The sequence below is a fragment of the Anguilla anguilla genome, chromosome 4 (assembly GCF_013347855.1).
Source record: "Anguilla anguilla isolate fAngAng1 chromosome 4, fAngAng1.pri, whole genome shotgun sequence".
In the NCBI taxonomy this organism is placed as follows: domain Eukaryota; kingdom Metazoa; phylum Chordata; class Actinopteri; order Anguilliformes; family Anguillidae; genus Anguilla; species Anguilla anguilla.
This window is the reverse complement of record NC_049204.1, coordinates 21,875,279-21,891,325: the sequence shown is the minus strand read 5'-3', so window position 1 is coordinate 21,891,325 and position 16,047 is coordinate 21,875,279. Positions and strand designations below refer to the sequence as shown.

General features: G+C 42.3%; 2 protein-coding genes across 5 annotated transcripts; one reads left to right on the top strand and one right to left on the bottom strand.

The window, feature by feature from the left end:
* The first annotated feature begins 428 nt into the window (after positions 1–428).
* Positions 429–11,031, top strand: nwd1 (NACHT and WD repeat domain containing 1). The gene is made up of 20 exons (XM_035413014.1): positions 429–702; positions 978–1,163; positions 1,400–1,485; positions 1,859–1,975; positions 3,412–3,766; positions 3,873–5,160; positions 5,561–5,764; positions 5,956–6,121; positions 6,370–6,487; positions 6,646–6,810; positions 6,944–7,141; positions 7,373–7,495; positions 7,798–8,000; positions 8,163–8,432; positions 8,537–8,627; positions 8,858–9,009; positions 9,271–9,544; positions 9,747–10,300; positions 10,404–10,509; positions 10,706–11,031. Exons 2-20 carry the CDS (start codon positions 1,046–1,048, stop codon positions 10,996–10,998), a joined length of 4,881 nt encoding a protein of 1,626 aa, XP_035268905.1. The 5' UTR covers positions 429–702; positions 978–1,045; the 3' UTR covers positions 10,999–11,031.
* Positions 10,622–15,673, bottom strand: zgc:113223 (uncharacterized protein LOC541424 homolog). Of its 4 annotated transcripts, XM_035413023.1 has the most exons (8): positions 15,474–15,673; positions 14,923–14,980; positions 14,061–14,185; positions 13,259–13,333; positions 12,993–13,088; positions 12,669–12,797; positions 12,357–12,518; positions 10,622–11,916 (listed from the first exon to the last, which is right to left on the bottom strand). In XM_035413023.1, exons 1-8 carry the CDS (start codon positions 15,543–15,545, stop codon positions 11,839–11,841), a joined length of 795 nt encoding a protein of 264 aa, XP_035268914.1. In that variant the 5' UTR covers positions 15,546–15,673; the 3' UTR covers positions 10,622–11,838. The 4 variants fall into 4 exon arrangements, with proteins under 4 accessions (XP_035268914.1, XP_035268912.1, XP_035268915.1 ...); XM_035413021.1 differs by having other exon boundaries at positions 12,357–12,797; XM_035413024.1 differs by having other exon boundaries at positions 12,357–12,797; positions 14,923–14,955; positions 15,474–15,671.
* Between the last annotated feature and the right edge of the window lie 374 nt (positions 15,674–16,047).

Genomic DNA, 16,047 nt, shown 5'->3' with positions numbered 1-16,047 from the left:
ACTAAAAAATTCATCCAAGTGGAAAATGTGGCACCACTTTGCAATTTGTCAGATACTTTCCAATCAACTTGAGGGTATAATTCACTAAAAACAAGGTAATTGTAGGAGGTTGTGGAAATCATAGAATTTGCAGAATATGTAATGAATCTTGGCTAACATGGTCCAACAAGGGGAGTGGCAGTTTTATGCAGGGAGATGCTACATACAAAATGGCAAGAACCGAAGTGTTCTCTTCAGGATGGTATCCACCATTTGCTAGCAAGAACAGCGCTCAACGTGATGGATGCAGTTTGCGTTCCAAAGCTGGACAATTAAAAAGTTCCCAAGGCTGCTGGGAAATAAGAGCTTGTTTCAAATATGTTAATCTCAAATTGCACATCAATAGTCTTTTGATGAGTGATTTGTTGGTTACTCGGAGACCAGAGTTTCCTTTTGAAAATGCAACAGTTGACTTTCAATGGTCCTTCTGAGTCATACACCTTCCACGTAATTATAGGCGAACCTCAGCTGCACAATACCACCCCGTGGGGCCGTCATCTGAATCAGCCGTGAAGCCGTAAACAAAGGTTGTCTTGGAGTGCTTGATCTCAGAGGATAACCTGACAAAAAGAAAATATGCTGTGCCTCCCCCAAGCCACTTAAGCTTGCACTGTACAAGAGACGCTGCTAGTACGTGTTGATCACCTGAGAAACTCATAAAAGGTAAATGGAACTTTTTGCATCTGTAGTTGATATTGTATACAATATTTCTCAAATTCTACTGTAAGCTACTGCCCTTTGTAGTTTAATGTAACTGGTAAGATAATCTTTTGCTTCCTTAAAGACAACCATCTAATTTGGCAGCTATTAGAAAAGTGCTGTATAACATTTTTCTTTCTAAATGAATGTCAATGCATTCTTGCACTTTTTGTTTGCTGCGATATGTAGTTATATCTGTCATTAAGATTGTTACAAAGTGTTATTGCATGGTGCCTCAGAGCCAGGAGAGACCTCGGATGCAGAATCATGTAATGAGGCAATAGAGACCTAGAGCTGTGGGGTTAGAATGTCTGCGGTGTCGATGAGAGAAGCCCTGGGCCTGGAGCTGCTGAGGGGGCAGTCCAGGGAGGGTCTGGAGCTGAAGTCCAATGTGGTGCGAGTCTTCATTAGCTCAACATTTTCAGGTGAGGACTTGGCTTTGAAAATATTTCCATTCTTAAAATGCTTATACTTTGGAACCAATTACTACCACATAGGGTAGTATCTGTTTTTCTTTTTTGATTGTTTTACTGTAAAGGTTTGCATACCTCATTTCCTTGGTTTGCTTTGTTTATTCCATGTCTATTCGAAGAAATGAGTAATGAGGCTATCGGTATGTTTTAAGACCGTGTTTAAAATCTGTGTATTTGTGTGATTGTAGATATGGGCAGAGAGAGAGATGTGTTACTGGATAAAGCATATCCAGAACTCCAGTCTTTCTGTCAGAGTCTGGGCCTGGTCTTTGAGGTGTGTACACAGAACTGAAATGCCAATGTCCAGTTTGCAGTCTTTCTCCATGTTCATTTTCTTTCATAATTCTGAATACTGTTTGTTGATAAAAATAAAGCTAATGACTGTTGTTAAACATTTTCTTATCAGTATGTGTGCACACTACTACATGCTAAATACTTATTATACATGTTTATTTTGAAGAATATACAAAATATAAATGTATTATTTGCCAATTTATATTGATTAATTTTGGCCTGTGTAAACCCTCATGTACTGTTAATGTGTAATTTTAAACATTTTGAATCCAATTGATGTCACATGCCTATATTTTTTTATCAGTGAGCATATAGACATCAAAGCTTGTTTTGTTAATGTTCTTACCTTTCAGGTTGTAGATATGAGATGGGGTGTCCGTGACACAATTGCCGTGGATCACATGACAACTGAGTTGTGTCTCCAGGAGATTCAGTCTTGTAAGAGGATGTCTGTGGGCCCTACTTTCACTGTGAGTTTTTTTTTAGATTTCTGTCCTAAAAACTACTGTGTGTACTGAAAAAAACTTAAAGTGGCAAAACGTATTTGTCAGTACCTGGTTTTCTGTTTTAAATTTTGTTATGAGTCAAATTGTATATGTATATACATACACAGGCAGGTGGCAAATTAAAGGAAGAAACATCATAAAGTGTCTTAGTAAGGTGTTGGGCCACCACCAACTGCCAGAACAGCTTCAATGCACCTTGGCATTGATTCTACAAGTCTCTGGAATGCTACTGGAGGGATGGAACACCATTCTTCCAAAAGATATTCCCTCATTTGGCATTTTGTTGATGGTGGTGATGGAGAGAGTTGTCTAACACGTTGATCCAAGATCTCCCATTGGTGTTCAATTGGGTTGAGATCTGGTGAGAGCGAAGGCCATAGCATATGATTCATAGCATATGATTCAATGGCCCCTCCTGCCCTGTGAATGGGGGCATTGTCATCCTGGAAGAGACTACTCCCATCAGGCTAGAAATGTTTCATCATATTATAAAGGTGATCACTCAGAATAACTTTGTATTGACTTCTCAAACCATGCCAGGAAAATGCCCCCCATAGCATAACAGAGCCACCGGACCCCTCACTGTAAGGGTCAAGCATTCAGGCCAGTACTGTTCTCTTAGTGTATGCCACACATGCACTCGTCTACTTGTTGAGGATATGGTGAAGGGTGACTCATCTGACCATATCACTTTTTTCCACATCTCTATAGACTAGTACCTATGGTTTTCGTACCACTGGACTCTCAGATGTGCATTTATTTTTGTAATGAAGGGTTTATGCACTGCAACCCTACTATAATATCCCTCTATGTTGTTGTCAACAGACATTTTTTTTCTGACAGTCTGTTCAGGTCCTGCATTGACATTCTCAGTCACCTGAGTAAGAGTTGCTCTTCCTTACCTATGGCACTAATACACAAGCATCACAGTCAAAGAATGTGCATTTATCTCTGCCCCTTTTTACTGATGTCTTTTCCCGTAGATCTAAATGTAGATCTCACTTTTGTCACTGTTCTTATTGAAACACTTGGCAGTTGAGCTGTCTTTGTGACTGAATCTCCTGCCATCCATGCCCCAATGATGAACCCTCTTTCAAAGTCACTTAGATCTTTTCCTCTTGCCATCCATAAACGAGGTCAACGGGGCCTACTCAGCATTTTTATACATGCGACAGAGCATGATAAGATGTTAATTGCTTTATTGTATAATGCAGTACACCTGTATGAAAGCATCTGCATTTGTTTCTCTACTCATTTAATCAGGTTTTATTCTTTAATTTGTCACCCATCTGTATATATAATAAAGGTGCTATTTATTTCTTATCTGTCACATTTATCGATTATATATTTATATAACTTTGATCCTTTACCTGCCTATCATCCTATGCTCTGCCTCCTAGGTTCTGCTGGGAAATCGCTATGGCTACCGGCCAATTCCTCGACTCATCCCCGAGAATGAGTTTGAGCTGCTGCTGTCCAAGCTGACTAAGGACCAGGAGGGAGTGGGGCTCCTCACTGACTGGTTCTGGAAAGATGATAATTCGGTCCCATCCACCTATGTTCTGCAGCCAATCACCACTCATTTGCCCCATTATGATGATACGCGCCCTGAGAGTTACGAGCAGCATGATAATGACGTAGTTACCTGGCGCATCACAGAAGAGCGTATCTTGCGGCTGCTACGTACCGCCGCCCTCCAGGCAGAGAAAGATGGGGCTATTACCACAGAGCAAAATCATAAGTTCTTCAAATCTGGTCAGAGAACCTGAAAAAATTATAGATTTCTGTTTTTTATGCAACGCACTACTGAACAGAACATAGTGAAATAATGCTGCCTTTCTTATGATTTTCTCCTTTCCAGTGACTGAGTGGGAGATTGAGCAGGGTCTTCTGGGATTTCAGAAGAGTGACCCCTACACTGTGCTCTTTGTGCGCGAGTTGTCACGTTTGCACAAGCATGAAAGCCATAGGAACTTCGCCCAGTTTGTGGATGTGACTGCAGACGGGCTGGTAGATAAGGAAGCTCAGGAGCTTCTGTCAAAACTGAAGACTCAAATCTATGCTCTGTGTTCAGGCCTTGTCAACGTCCACTCTCTGGAGCTCAACAGAGTTGGTATAGACCCGGGCTGCAAGGTGCACGCTAAGTACCTCCAGAGCCTGTGTGAGCAGTTTGTCTCCCAGATGAAGGCAAAGATAAGCAGGGCTGTTGGATCTTCATCACCTGCCAGCATGACTGGCGGAGCAGAGTGGGGCTGGCTGTGGCAGGAGATCAGCCATCACCTGCTGTTGAGTTCCAACAAATGTGCAGTTTTCTGTGGCAGGGAGAGCCTCCTAGGAAAGATTTGTCTCACCATGTGGGAATCAACAAACACCTACCATGGGCCCCTAGTTGTGTATGGGCCCTCAGGGATTGGCAAGACTGCCCTGATGTGCAAGCTGGCACAGGAAATGCAGGGGGTTCTGGGCCCTAAGTCAGTGGTGGTGCAGAGGCTGCTGGGAACATCTCCTTTGAGCTCTGAAATTGACTCCGTTTTGAGGAGCGTCTGTTTTCAGGTATGTGGGGCAGTCGGTCTGTCATTACCCACCACCCAAACCACCAACAACCATGAAGACTTGGTGAGGTTCTTCCATGGTCTCCTTGCCCAAGTGTCGCAGCAGAGAGACTCCCTCCTCATCATCCTGGACTCCCTGGACCAGCTTTCTGAAGCCAACCATGCCCACAAGCTACACTGGCTGCCCAAAGAGATCCCGCCTTACGTCCAAATAGTAGTCTCCACTGTGGATTCTGGGCCACCTCTCCTGGAGGCCCTGAGAGGTATGATTCCAGCGCCAGAAAATTTCTTCCTTGTCGAGCAGCTGGGAGTCGATCAAGGCCGAGAAATCATCGATGCCTACATGAGAGCGGCAGGACGTCGGCTGACTTCGGATCAGCGCGACGTGGTTCTGCGTGGCTTCCAGCACTGCGGCCACCCCCTGCTGCTGAAGCTCACCCTGGACACAGCACGACGTTGGGCTTCCTACACCCCCGTGTCTGAGCTCCAGCTTGGCAGCACTACGCAGGAAGCGGTCTCTCTGCTCTTCCAGCATCTGGAGAAGAAACACGGGCGCCAGCTTATCAGTGCTGCGCTGGGGTACATCGTATCGTCAAGGTAACACTTAACATGTCATGTCGCACATGATATGCTTTTATTGGAATTCAAATTTGACTGATCTCACTTGGTAATCTGAATGTTTTATGCTTATGTGCGTACATTTGTGTCTTTGTTTTCTCTTAATTTCTACGCTTCCTTGCAGTCAAATTTGTTCAATTTACATAGTAAACTCATCACAGGAGTAAAACCTTCCTGGGCTTTCATTGTTTTTGCATATTCAGTTATTTGAATATGCTGAACAGAGTGTATGTGGAAGAGCCACCGAAAAGCCAGTTGAATGATACATCATTATGAAAAGAGTTCTCTGCGGACATTCATACATTTTTAATTAGCGCTTGGTTTCTCAGGCCTTTGTGGAATTCCAAATTGGGTTGCTAAGTCTGATTGGCATCCTCAGGGATGGGCTATCGGAGGCGGAGCTGCGAGATGTGCTGTCCTTGGATGATGAGGTCCTGGCTGACGTCTATCAGTACTGGCTGCCACCCTCCCTTGCCTTCATCCGTCTGCCCCCCCTGCTGTGGAGCCGCGTCAGGCATGACCTGGGGGAGTACCTGGTGGAGAGGCAGACCCATGGCGTCTCCGTGCTGGGACTCTACCACAGGTGCTGACTATGTCAGTGCTTTTAAACGATTGTGTGAAGTTGGGCTGATTATCTGCATTTTGTCTCATGACTGCTGTATGGAATTTCTGCTTTCTCCACACAGACTGAATGGAGCATACTTAGTTGTTTCGTTCTGCCTTGTGGTTTCCTTCTACATTTCTCAGGAGCATGCTTGTCTCTCTGTGTTCCAGGCAGTTTATTGAAATGGTGCAGGAGAGGTACTTGTCCGCGGAGTCCAAGGCAAAGAGTCACAGTGTCCTTTCTGATTACTTCCTGGGTCTCTGGAGCCAAGGCAAACTCAAGCCTGTCTTTCTACCTGCGCTGACATTTAACACCAAACTTAATTCTGACAGGAAGGTACATACACTGTCTTTTCAAATTAGAAAAATGAATGGAATTCCCTCTGGAGTTACATATTTCTGAATTGAAATAAGCAACATTTTAAGTAAGACCTTTGTTGTAAGGATAAAAAATGGAGAGAAGGAAGAATGAACTCACAAATGAAAACAAATAGATTGGTGCCTGCTCAGTCATCCAGGACAGTACCACTTCCTCAATCAAAAGGTCAGAGTAACCTATCTCTTTTCCGCTGTCCTTGGCTTCAGGTGTCCCCTCAGCCCTTATGGTTTGCTCAAGGTGTTGCCAACACCAGGAAGCTGAGGGAGCTCCCCTACCACCTAGTGCATGCAGGCAAATGGGAAGAACTGCATCAGGAAGTTATTGGTGAGGTCACAGTTCCATGGCATACAGTTCACCCCATTCCAAGCCTGTCCTTATACAAAACGATTCAGTCAAATGTTGCCCATGATTCTAAAGTGAACGCAGCTAAATGTGATCACAGAGACAGAGGTAGGCATTAAACAGCCATCTGTCCCCCCCAGGGAGTACAGAGTGGCTGTGCTGTAAAACTCTGACTTGCGGTGTGGCCAGTGTTATCGAAGACTTGTCCCTCTGCGCTGAGGCCAGTGGCTGTCCTGAGATCAGGCTGATACGAGACACTTTGTTACTCATGAAGCCCACACTGGATTTCATAGATGGACGGATGGGTGAGCTGAATGCACTTTCCAAGCTGAATCATAGCTCTCAATGATTCATTCTGCAATGTATTTATGAGATTTTAAACCTTTTTAAACTTTTCTTATCCCCTTCATTAAATTCTGCATTTTTAAATGCTTGAAGACCCATGCCTCTTCTACACTGAGATCTTCGCTCGGCTCTACACCTTTGCTGAGATGTACCCGACTCTGATTGGTCGCCTGTGCTCCCAGTGTCAGGACTGGTTCAGCGCCTGTCCCAACCCTGTTCTGGTCCCCAGTTGTAGCTTCTTCCAGCCTCCAGGAGGGGCACTGAAGACAACCCTCACTGGCTTCCAGAAAGGTCTGTGTAGGCCGTTTCTTGTTCAACATTTCAAATAACTAGACTTCATAACTTGTGGGGTGTGTTTGTGTGTTTGGATGACACAAATGAGAAAGTGAATGACTGGAGTGAGACTTTGTCACGCAGTGCCAGTATTCAACCCCTGAAGGTTTAGCTTGCATTTTTGTATGGTAGATCTGATTCTTGTCATTTCAGACACTTGATGTCATGCCTCGATGTCTCTTTCCTCAGGAATCACAGCAGTAGATCTTTGTGTCGAAAAGGGGCTTTTGGTGGTGGGTTCAGAGGATGGGAAAGTGATTGCCTGGAACCTGGATGAATTAGAAGTTATCCATAACTTTACAGGGCACACAGGTGAGGGGAAGAGCAATGAAAATGTTAAGCTATAATGTGACTTATAGTAAAATATTAGCACAATATAGGCTTAATTTACTAAGACCTTCATCGCATGCAATACCTTTTAACACATACAAAACCAATAACTTGACCAGGCAATGATTAGTCATGGTATTTGTTTTGCACCAATCATTGGGTGTGTTATTAGTTTAGGGTGTGCTCAATGCTTTTACATGTACTAAAGGTCTTAGTAAGTCAGGTACTATATATTTTTGTGTTCGGTCTTCCCAGTGTGATGTGCGTGATTGTGCTTTTTCCAGCGGGGATATCCTGTGTGAAAGTGATTGACAGGGGAGCCCGCTACCTCTCCTCGGCCTTCGATGGTACTCTGAGGCTGTGGAGTCTGCTGAGTGGCAGGCAGCTGTACTCCATCTCTATAGAGTGTCCCCCCGGTACCCAGCCCCCCACACAGATCCATGTGATTGAGGAGAAGGCTGTCATCTACTGCATCACAGGAGCCCAGGTGTGACAGTCACTGAGGCTTCAGCACACTTGAAGTCTCATTTTACATTGTTTGTCTCTGTGTATGTGTATGTATTTATGCACTGTACTTACTGTATATAGGGATATACTGGTCAGTTTATATAAGACTCTGTGGGACTCATGGTATATACTTTTCCAACAGCTAAATGCATGGCACCTTGAAACATCTGAGCTCCTCTTCCAAATTGTGTTGCCTGAGGGGAGCGTGTCCTCCATGCTTGGTGTGCTGAGTGGGGCAGTTGCATCCCTCACAGATGGAGGACTCCTTACTTTCTATGACTGGTCAACCGGCTTGGGGCAAAAAGAGACCTGTTTGATGGTGGACCAGGAGAACTTCACCCCTACATGTCTGCTGACCCTGCACAGGCATGACAAATTGATCATCGGCTCCAAGGAGGGTTTCCTTCATCTGGTACTGACATATTTTATTACCGTGTGCTAATGTTCATCAACGTGACTCGGTAATCTCTGTATTCTCTAGCTCTCTCTGATGTTGTGATCTATTTGTTTGTGTAGGTTTCCTGTCATGGAAAACAGACTATTACCAAGCTTCTGGCTGAAGTTTCTTTTCTCACCACATCTGACGATGAAAAGCTTCTGTGTGCAGGTAGTACCTAGATGAGACCAAAGTTAACAGAACTTAAATTGCAACATCTCTTTTATCTGCTTCTGTGCAATGAGTAGCAGCAACACCTTGGTAAAAAAAAAAAAAAGAAAAGATGACATGGTACAAATGATTGTAATGTATTGTAAAGTAAAGGTTTCTACTGTCTGTCTGCTTTCTAAAGTTGAATGGCAGCAAATAAATAACCTCTATAATAATGTGTTTCTGTGTAGGTTTCGCGAATCAAGTAGCTGTGTTCCATGTCCAGGACTTAGTGCAGAAGGGCCTGCATCAGGTGTTCCGGCATGAATACACTGTCCTCACCGCAGTAGCCCCCTGCCATCGAAGAGTGCTCATCACTGGCTGCGAGGACCAGACTATAAGGGTCAGCAACTATCTGCTCCTGTGTCCTGGGTGGTTTAGATTTCATACACAACCTAATCTGCCCTTAAATTCATCTTAAATTACTGATTAAGAGTTAATAGCATCAGGCTCTTACTGATCTTGGCTAGTGGACACCATTGGCGGAAATTGTAGCAGCACATTCATACTTTGTATTTTCCTGTTTGTTACGAGTATTGTAACATTCTATCTAGGTCAAAGAAGGTGAGGTTTAATATGTGTGCATTTAAACTACTTCTCTCAGGTTTGGTGTTTATCCACTGGAGATCTCCTCGACACATTTACGGGCATGGGTGCTCCTGTCACCACTCTGGTGGTTTACAAGGACACTGTTATCTCCATGTCCAGCAGCACCTACTACCTGAAGCTGTGGCACTTGGACTACAATCACAAGCACAAGACAAATAACTGTTTCCCAGCCAGTAGCCCTCTTGTAACGGTCTCCCGCAGTGGTGACGCAGTGTACTTCCTCAAACACGGAGACAGGAAGGAAGTCGTCATATGGGATTGTCGCACAGGTACAGTGGACTAAGGATTGATAAATTCAGCAAGTAACCAAATAAATAAATTGAAGGAACCCAGTTTTTTAACATAAAAATGACAGTGTTGACATTAAATGACATTAAACAACAAAATTACATTAAATTGAAAATGTTTATAGTTGTGCATTTTCTCTCTAACTTGAAACTTTATATGCCCATTGTGCACTTTATATGCCAGGTGCGTCCAGTGAACCCATTACAGTTTCAGCTGAAGTCAGCTGCCTGGAGCTGGCTCCACAAAAGAAGCTGCTGTTTTGCGGGCTGAAAACCGGCACCATCCTGATCTACCCACTGGCATTCGCTCCCGAAACCTTGTGCATTCCCCCTCCAGAGACCCTGCCCTCAGTCCGCTGCTTGGCTGTCAGTCACTTGGAGGACAGGGTGGCCGTGGCTTATGAAGGTGGTATTTCCTTGTTTGAGATCACCGTTAGGGACAGTTTCCCTTGCATTGAGGGTCCCTTAGAAAAACTGCCCCTCTCGCTGCTGCATTCCCCCATTTCATCCATGGCTTTGCTGCCTAACGGCAGGTTGCTCAATGGCACATTGAGTGGGGAGGTCATGCTGTATGATTTCAAGACTGCCTCAGCAGTGTCCCTGGATGACCACTCTTCTGAGATTACATGCATCACAGTGAATCACCGTGGAACGCATGCTTTGATTGGCTCCCAGGATTCCATTCAAAGGCTGTGGAGCTTATCACCTCTGGAGCTGAACTACACAATGGACTACAAGGTTAGTGTTGTTTGGGAGTGTGTAATTGTTCGATGGGACTTATTGACATATCCTTCATGCATTGCACCTTCATCTTCCACTCCTTCCTCTCTTCAATACACAGGGATTCTTCTTTGAAGGGATTCTTTGTGCAACTTTCTCAGAAGATGACCGCTATATTTATACTGGGTCTCACGACAGGACCATCAAAGTCTGGGATGCATCCAATGGTAATCATTTTTATTATTTGAAAACAAGCATACGATCACCAGGAGACAATATGAAATGTTACGCACATTCACATTTTTGTGACACTGAACATCAATTATCTCATGAACACCCTTTCATCTTTCATTTTTGCTTAGTTTTATTTCCAGCATAAGAATGAACAGAGATTAACCCTTTCTTTATTGCTGTCATTTGTAGGGCGTTTACTTGTCGTCCAGTATGTCTACGCCTCAGTCACAAAGATTTTACCCTTCAAGGACGGGTTTGTTGCAGTCTCTCAGCTGGGTCATGTCATCAAGGAGCGGTTCCGCTGTCCAAGTCACATCAGTGCGGAGTACAACCCACTGCAGAACATTCGGGGCCAGTACAGAGTCATTTCCAGGTCAAGTTCGCCCGAAAGCCCTGCGCTGACCAAGGAGAAAGAGGAGAGCAGGCCCATCCATCTTCGTGTCCAGAAGACCAAGTCTTCACACACTTGCCTCCTGCTATGACAGCAAATTGACTTTGCAGTCAGTTAAGAACAGTCTCGGCTGTGGAGTGTACCTGAGGAAGCCTTCATCACAAAGCTCCACAAAGTTTGAGGATAATCAAGTTTGATTAAGGGGAATAATGAGGATATGGTTGATGTGACTATGCATTTCATTTTTTTTCTATATTATTTTTCACTGTTAATTGATATCAATGTGTAAAATCACATTTTACATATATGGCTTACAAATTAGACAATACATGTTGTTAAAATGCTTGTATCCATATCCACTTGCAAAAAAATGTTGTTTCACAGAGTAGCAAGACAGTATGAAATGGCTTAACATAAAATGGCCCATTAATAGCAGGTAAAATATTGAACTTTACATAGAATACATATCTATTTGTAAACAGTTTGAACACTTTCATTTGATGTAACAGTTAAAAATATATAAAAATACAATGTCACAGCTTTGATAAATACATTTCTAACAACAATAAATGAATTACACATAAAATAAACATTTTTTATCAAGCTGATGTATCCAGTCCCAGTCTCCCTAAACCTAATTTCTGTCCTCTTGTACAGGATAACATTATTTGTACGAGGTACTGGAGAAACAATGGCAAATATTAAAGCTGGGATCAGTCACAGAGCTCCTGGCACATGTGCACAGATAGAGGCATACCAATGTCTTATCTTCAAGTTGGCGATGCTTCAACAGCAGCACATCATTACAGAGCATAAAGTGAATCATTTATGCCCCATTGAACCTGATGAAAACAATTATTTTCAAGCCCCAGAGATTTTCGTTGACGTCCTACACTCTAGGGAATCGCTAGCCAGCACATCCTCCATTGCGTCAGTAAACATTCCTGCCGTTCTCCGTTCTCCTCTGGATGTGAGACATCTGGGAAGCAGCTAGACAACTCATTGATATCTGAGCGAAGGTGAGAAAAACAAACAGTAAAAAGCACAGGATATTTTGAAACACTCCCTGCTGACATAGCATACTGAACATTTCGCATCTTGACAGTCTAAAATCATCTTTTTTTCTGTGTTGTCGTGTTCCTTGGTGCTTCATTCTCTGACTATGCCCCCATTCTTTACACTGCTCATTCTCAAACTTTACAATGCAGTGTCATATTTCATGTTTTACACAATTTTTTCTTCATCCAATGCTGTATACTTGTCTTTGAACATATTTTTATTTGACATTGTGCTGCTCTGTAATTATGTTGCCTTCTGCTGAAACTTTCTCAATATAATTCTTTCAATATTTGCGTTGTGAGCGCAGCACTATGAAGTTGCTATTTAAAAGAATTACAACAATAGATGAAAATGTGAAAATAGCATCCCAGGATGAAAACTCAGGCTGACCTCTAGGCCGAGAAGTCCAACTGCCATTCCTCCTATGAAGTAAAGGTTCTGTTTCCCCCACAACACAATCTTTTCTAGACAGCCCGTAGTGTATATGATTTTTGCTGCAGAGGCTTCATCCAAGGTTTGCATTTCATATCCACACATGGTGTTGAAGATTGTCTGGGAACACACAGCATACCAGCCTGCATGAACTCTACTGACCAGGACGACAGCGTTTGTACATTTTTCCACTTGGTGAGAACTTGAACATGAGGGAAGTGAATAATTAGATCTGGTTTCTTTGTAAATGTAACCTTGTTGTGGCCTGACCTCATTTTTGTGCCGTACACAGCAAGAGAAGGGCACCCCACAACCCTCCAAACTGTGATTTCTCGCAGGGCACTGGAAATACACATTGCCAGACCAGTCTTTGTGTGAGTCCACGCCACAACACTGAAACTGCATGGAGGAAAAATTTAAACATCAAGAGCATTCATCAACAGCAAACCCCAATGCACTTAACAAAATGAGCATTTCCCAATTCATTCCATATACTTCCATATACTAAAGATCTCTCATTGCTTTTACTTCGTCCATTTACGTCTTTCAAATGCAGGCTGACCATGTAACACTGTATGCTTGTTGAAATCTCACCTTCTTCTGTACAAAGTCTATCAGGTTTTCAAGGTCCATGTCCTCACGGTAGCGAACAATCCCTTTCCTCATCAGCTGCTCTGTCCTGTGCAAAACCTGTAAAAGCAGGACTTCAGCAATCATTACCCAGCATGCAAACAATGTCAACAGCATTTAAAAATAAAGATTGTTGGACCACTACGAATGGACTGGGGTTAAAACATTTGTGCTGCCATATTATGTTTTCACAGTCTTTGTGCAGTTTATTTCATTGTTGATACTGTTACCAAGTCTGAGAAAAGGAACCCAAGCACAGCAGCTGCAACCTGCAGGAGAAGGATTGCCACCAGAATTCCTAAAAACTGGACAAACAAAGCAGTGTGTGTGTGAATCGTACTGCTCCTGTCCAACCTTTTCAATGTACTTAGCACAGAAAACAGAATGGATCATGGCTTACAATATTCTAAATGCAATTATATGGTTGATTTGTAATTGTACAGTAAATACACAATTGGTATACTGTTGTTACTATACTGTTCTTGCTAATACAGCTGCAAAATATACAAGTATTTAATATTTGAGACCTAAAGTTGTATATTATATCCAGTACATGAATTTACATTTCAAGTCAAATACAGGCATATTTCAAGATTCTGGGTTTTTTCTCCATAGGCTTTGTTACTCCACACATTCCAGTGTCTACAGTATGGGGCTAATATCAATAACCAATTTGGTCATTGATAAAAATGTTATATTTGCATAACAAAATTTCAATTTGCTTTATTATTAAGCAGAGAGCATGATTCAATAGAGTTACTGAGTTTTGATAGCTTTGAGTTTGGCTGGATAAATGAAAAATAAATAAAACAGTTTCAGATGACTATGATTATCCTAATTTTGAACATGACATTTTCAATTAATTTATGGCATCAGCAGCACATAAAACATTTAGCCTCTCTGCTGTTTAGGTTGTGTCATCATATCAACCCCTCATATGAGCCATAATCTTATATTATTGATAGCAATATGACAATATGTAACACCACCTCTTTGAGGAGATAAAGCCGTTAGTGAAAAAGTGTCACTCACCAGTTTTAACAGCAAGACTGCATTGCGCAGTGCACCGAAACACCCAAAGAAGGTGATGATGAACATTAAGGAGCCAATGCTTATGAGCAAAAGGGCAGGGTCAGCTGTCAGAGAGTCCACTACACCTGCCACACACACACACACACACACATTTCTGTGCCATATTTGTCATGGAAAGCAACATCTTTCATATTTTGGTGAAAAATTTTATGTTATACTTATTCCCTGTGCACTGCAACACAGATATTTTGAGTGCTAGCATTTGGTAGGTGCTACAGTGCACAATTCTCTAAAACCTTCTATGAGGACATCTAATAGGACGACTGTACTCTATTGCTGAATTATTGATTCATTCCAATTTTTCAGCCTCATGATGCCCTGCTTTACTGGAATTGACACTTATTTGGCCCTCATGTTGCGAGACAGCAGCAACAGCCTCCACATGCAAATTCTGCATCTAGAATTGACTCTAGACCTTTTCTAGAACTTTCTTGAGCATGAACCAATGAAGCAATGACACAGCTGCCCAATAAACAGTTCAGCAGCCAACTGTCCAATTAAAATGGGCTGTAATTACTACATGGATCACACAATATGGATGTCAATATACCCTCAAATTAAAGCTGACAATCTACAGTTTCCTCATGTCCATTGTTTTATTTCAAATCCAGTATGCTGGAGTACGGTGCCAAAACAACAAATTGTCTAACTGTCCCAATACAATTGCATTTAACTGTACATATGCATTTTATTTCCCCATAAATGTATCCAGTACACATTTGTTAAAAGGAGTAGACCCTGTGTATTCTGTAATATATCAATACCATTTTTTGTTCTGTTGTCAAGAAATATTGTCACCTACCTCCCTCCTTCGCAATTTTGGCATACACACCCACTGCAATGAAAACAGCACTGGTTACCTGGATGAAGATAGTGGAAGTGTTTTTTTGGAAAATCAAGCCACATTAAATGTGTGTTTTTATGTCCCACAAAGCTACAGGACATATCTGGGTGTACGATCTGATACTCATGTTTTTCTGACAGTTACATTTTAACTATTCAGTTACGACTTGTAAATGAATTAAACTGGCACGATTTTGATTGTCTGACAGTACTAAATATAAATACACACTTTATTTAAATACAGTAAATCATTGCACTTAATCACTGATACTGCTGGTTCAAATCACCTTCAGATCCTTAATGAAGTTGTCTAATAAATCCAACACACACACACACACACACACAAAAGTTGTCATATAGCTTTAAACAGAACATTATACAGCATAAAAGTGATTTCAGTAATTTGGGATACATGCACTGGTCACGCTCTACACCCCTGATAATCTCATAGACATAACACTAGCACATTGATAATGTAGCCTAGTGCGTAGATTTGATAACACGGCTTACCCAGAATAAGTAGCAGAAGATGAACAAAGTATATTTGATGACACACTGGCAACAATTTTTTGGTTTACCCATAATGTCACGATGTCGAGACCTAATATCAGAAGTATCTGCTTCTTACTGAACCTCCAGTCTACTCCAGTCTCCAACCTGTAAAAACTTGTCCGTGCGGGGGCATATTATGCATACTTCTGGAGTAGAGTAGAGGAAATACCAGGAAATACCTGATGACTACCGAAGGCTGTACCGCCAAGACATTCATCAACTTGAGTATTATGAGGTTTGGGGTAATCAAGCATACACTGCTGCCTGCTGGCCATTAGACGTTACATGCCAAAATCAGATTTGGTTTATAATGGTCCTGGTGTACGTGTTAATGCACAAATAAATAAAACATTAAAAGTGGAGTGCTGAACAAACATTATATATATCCAGCATATGTGTGTTCAGTACATCGGTTCAGATTTCTTTGAGGATAGATGGCACACATTTTTGTCTTTTTGTTTAACGTACCCTACCTGTATAGTAGCCTAGTAGGCTACGGTCTCTTGTCAGCTGATTGGTCCCTGTAATCTGT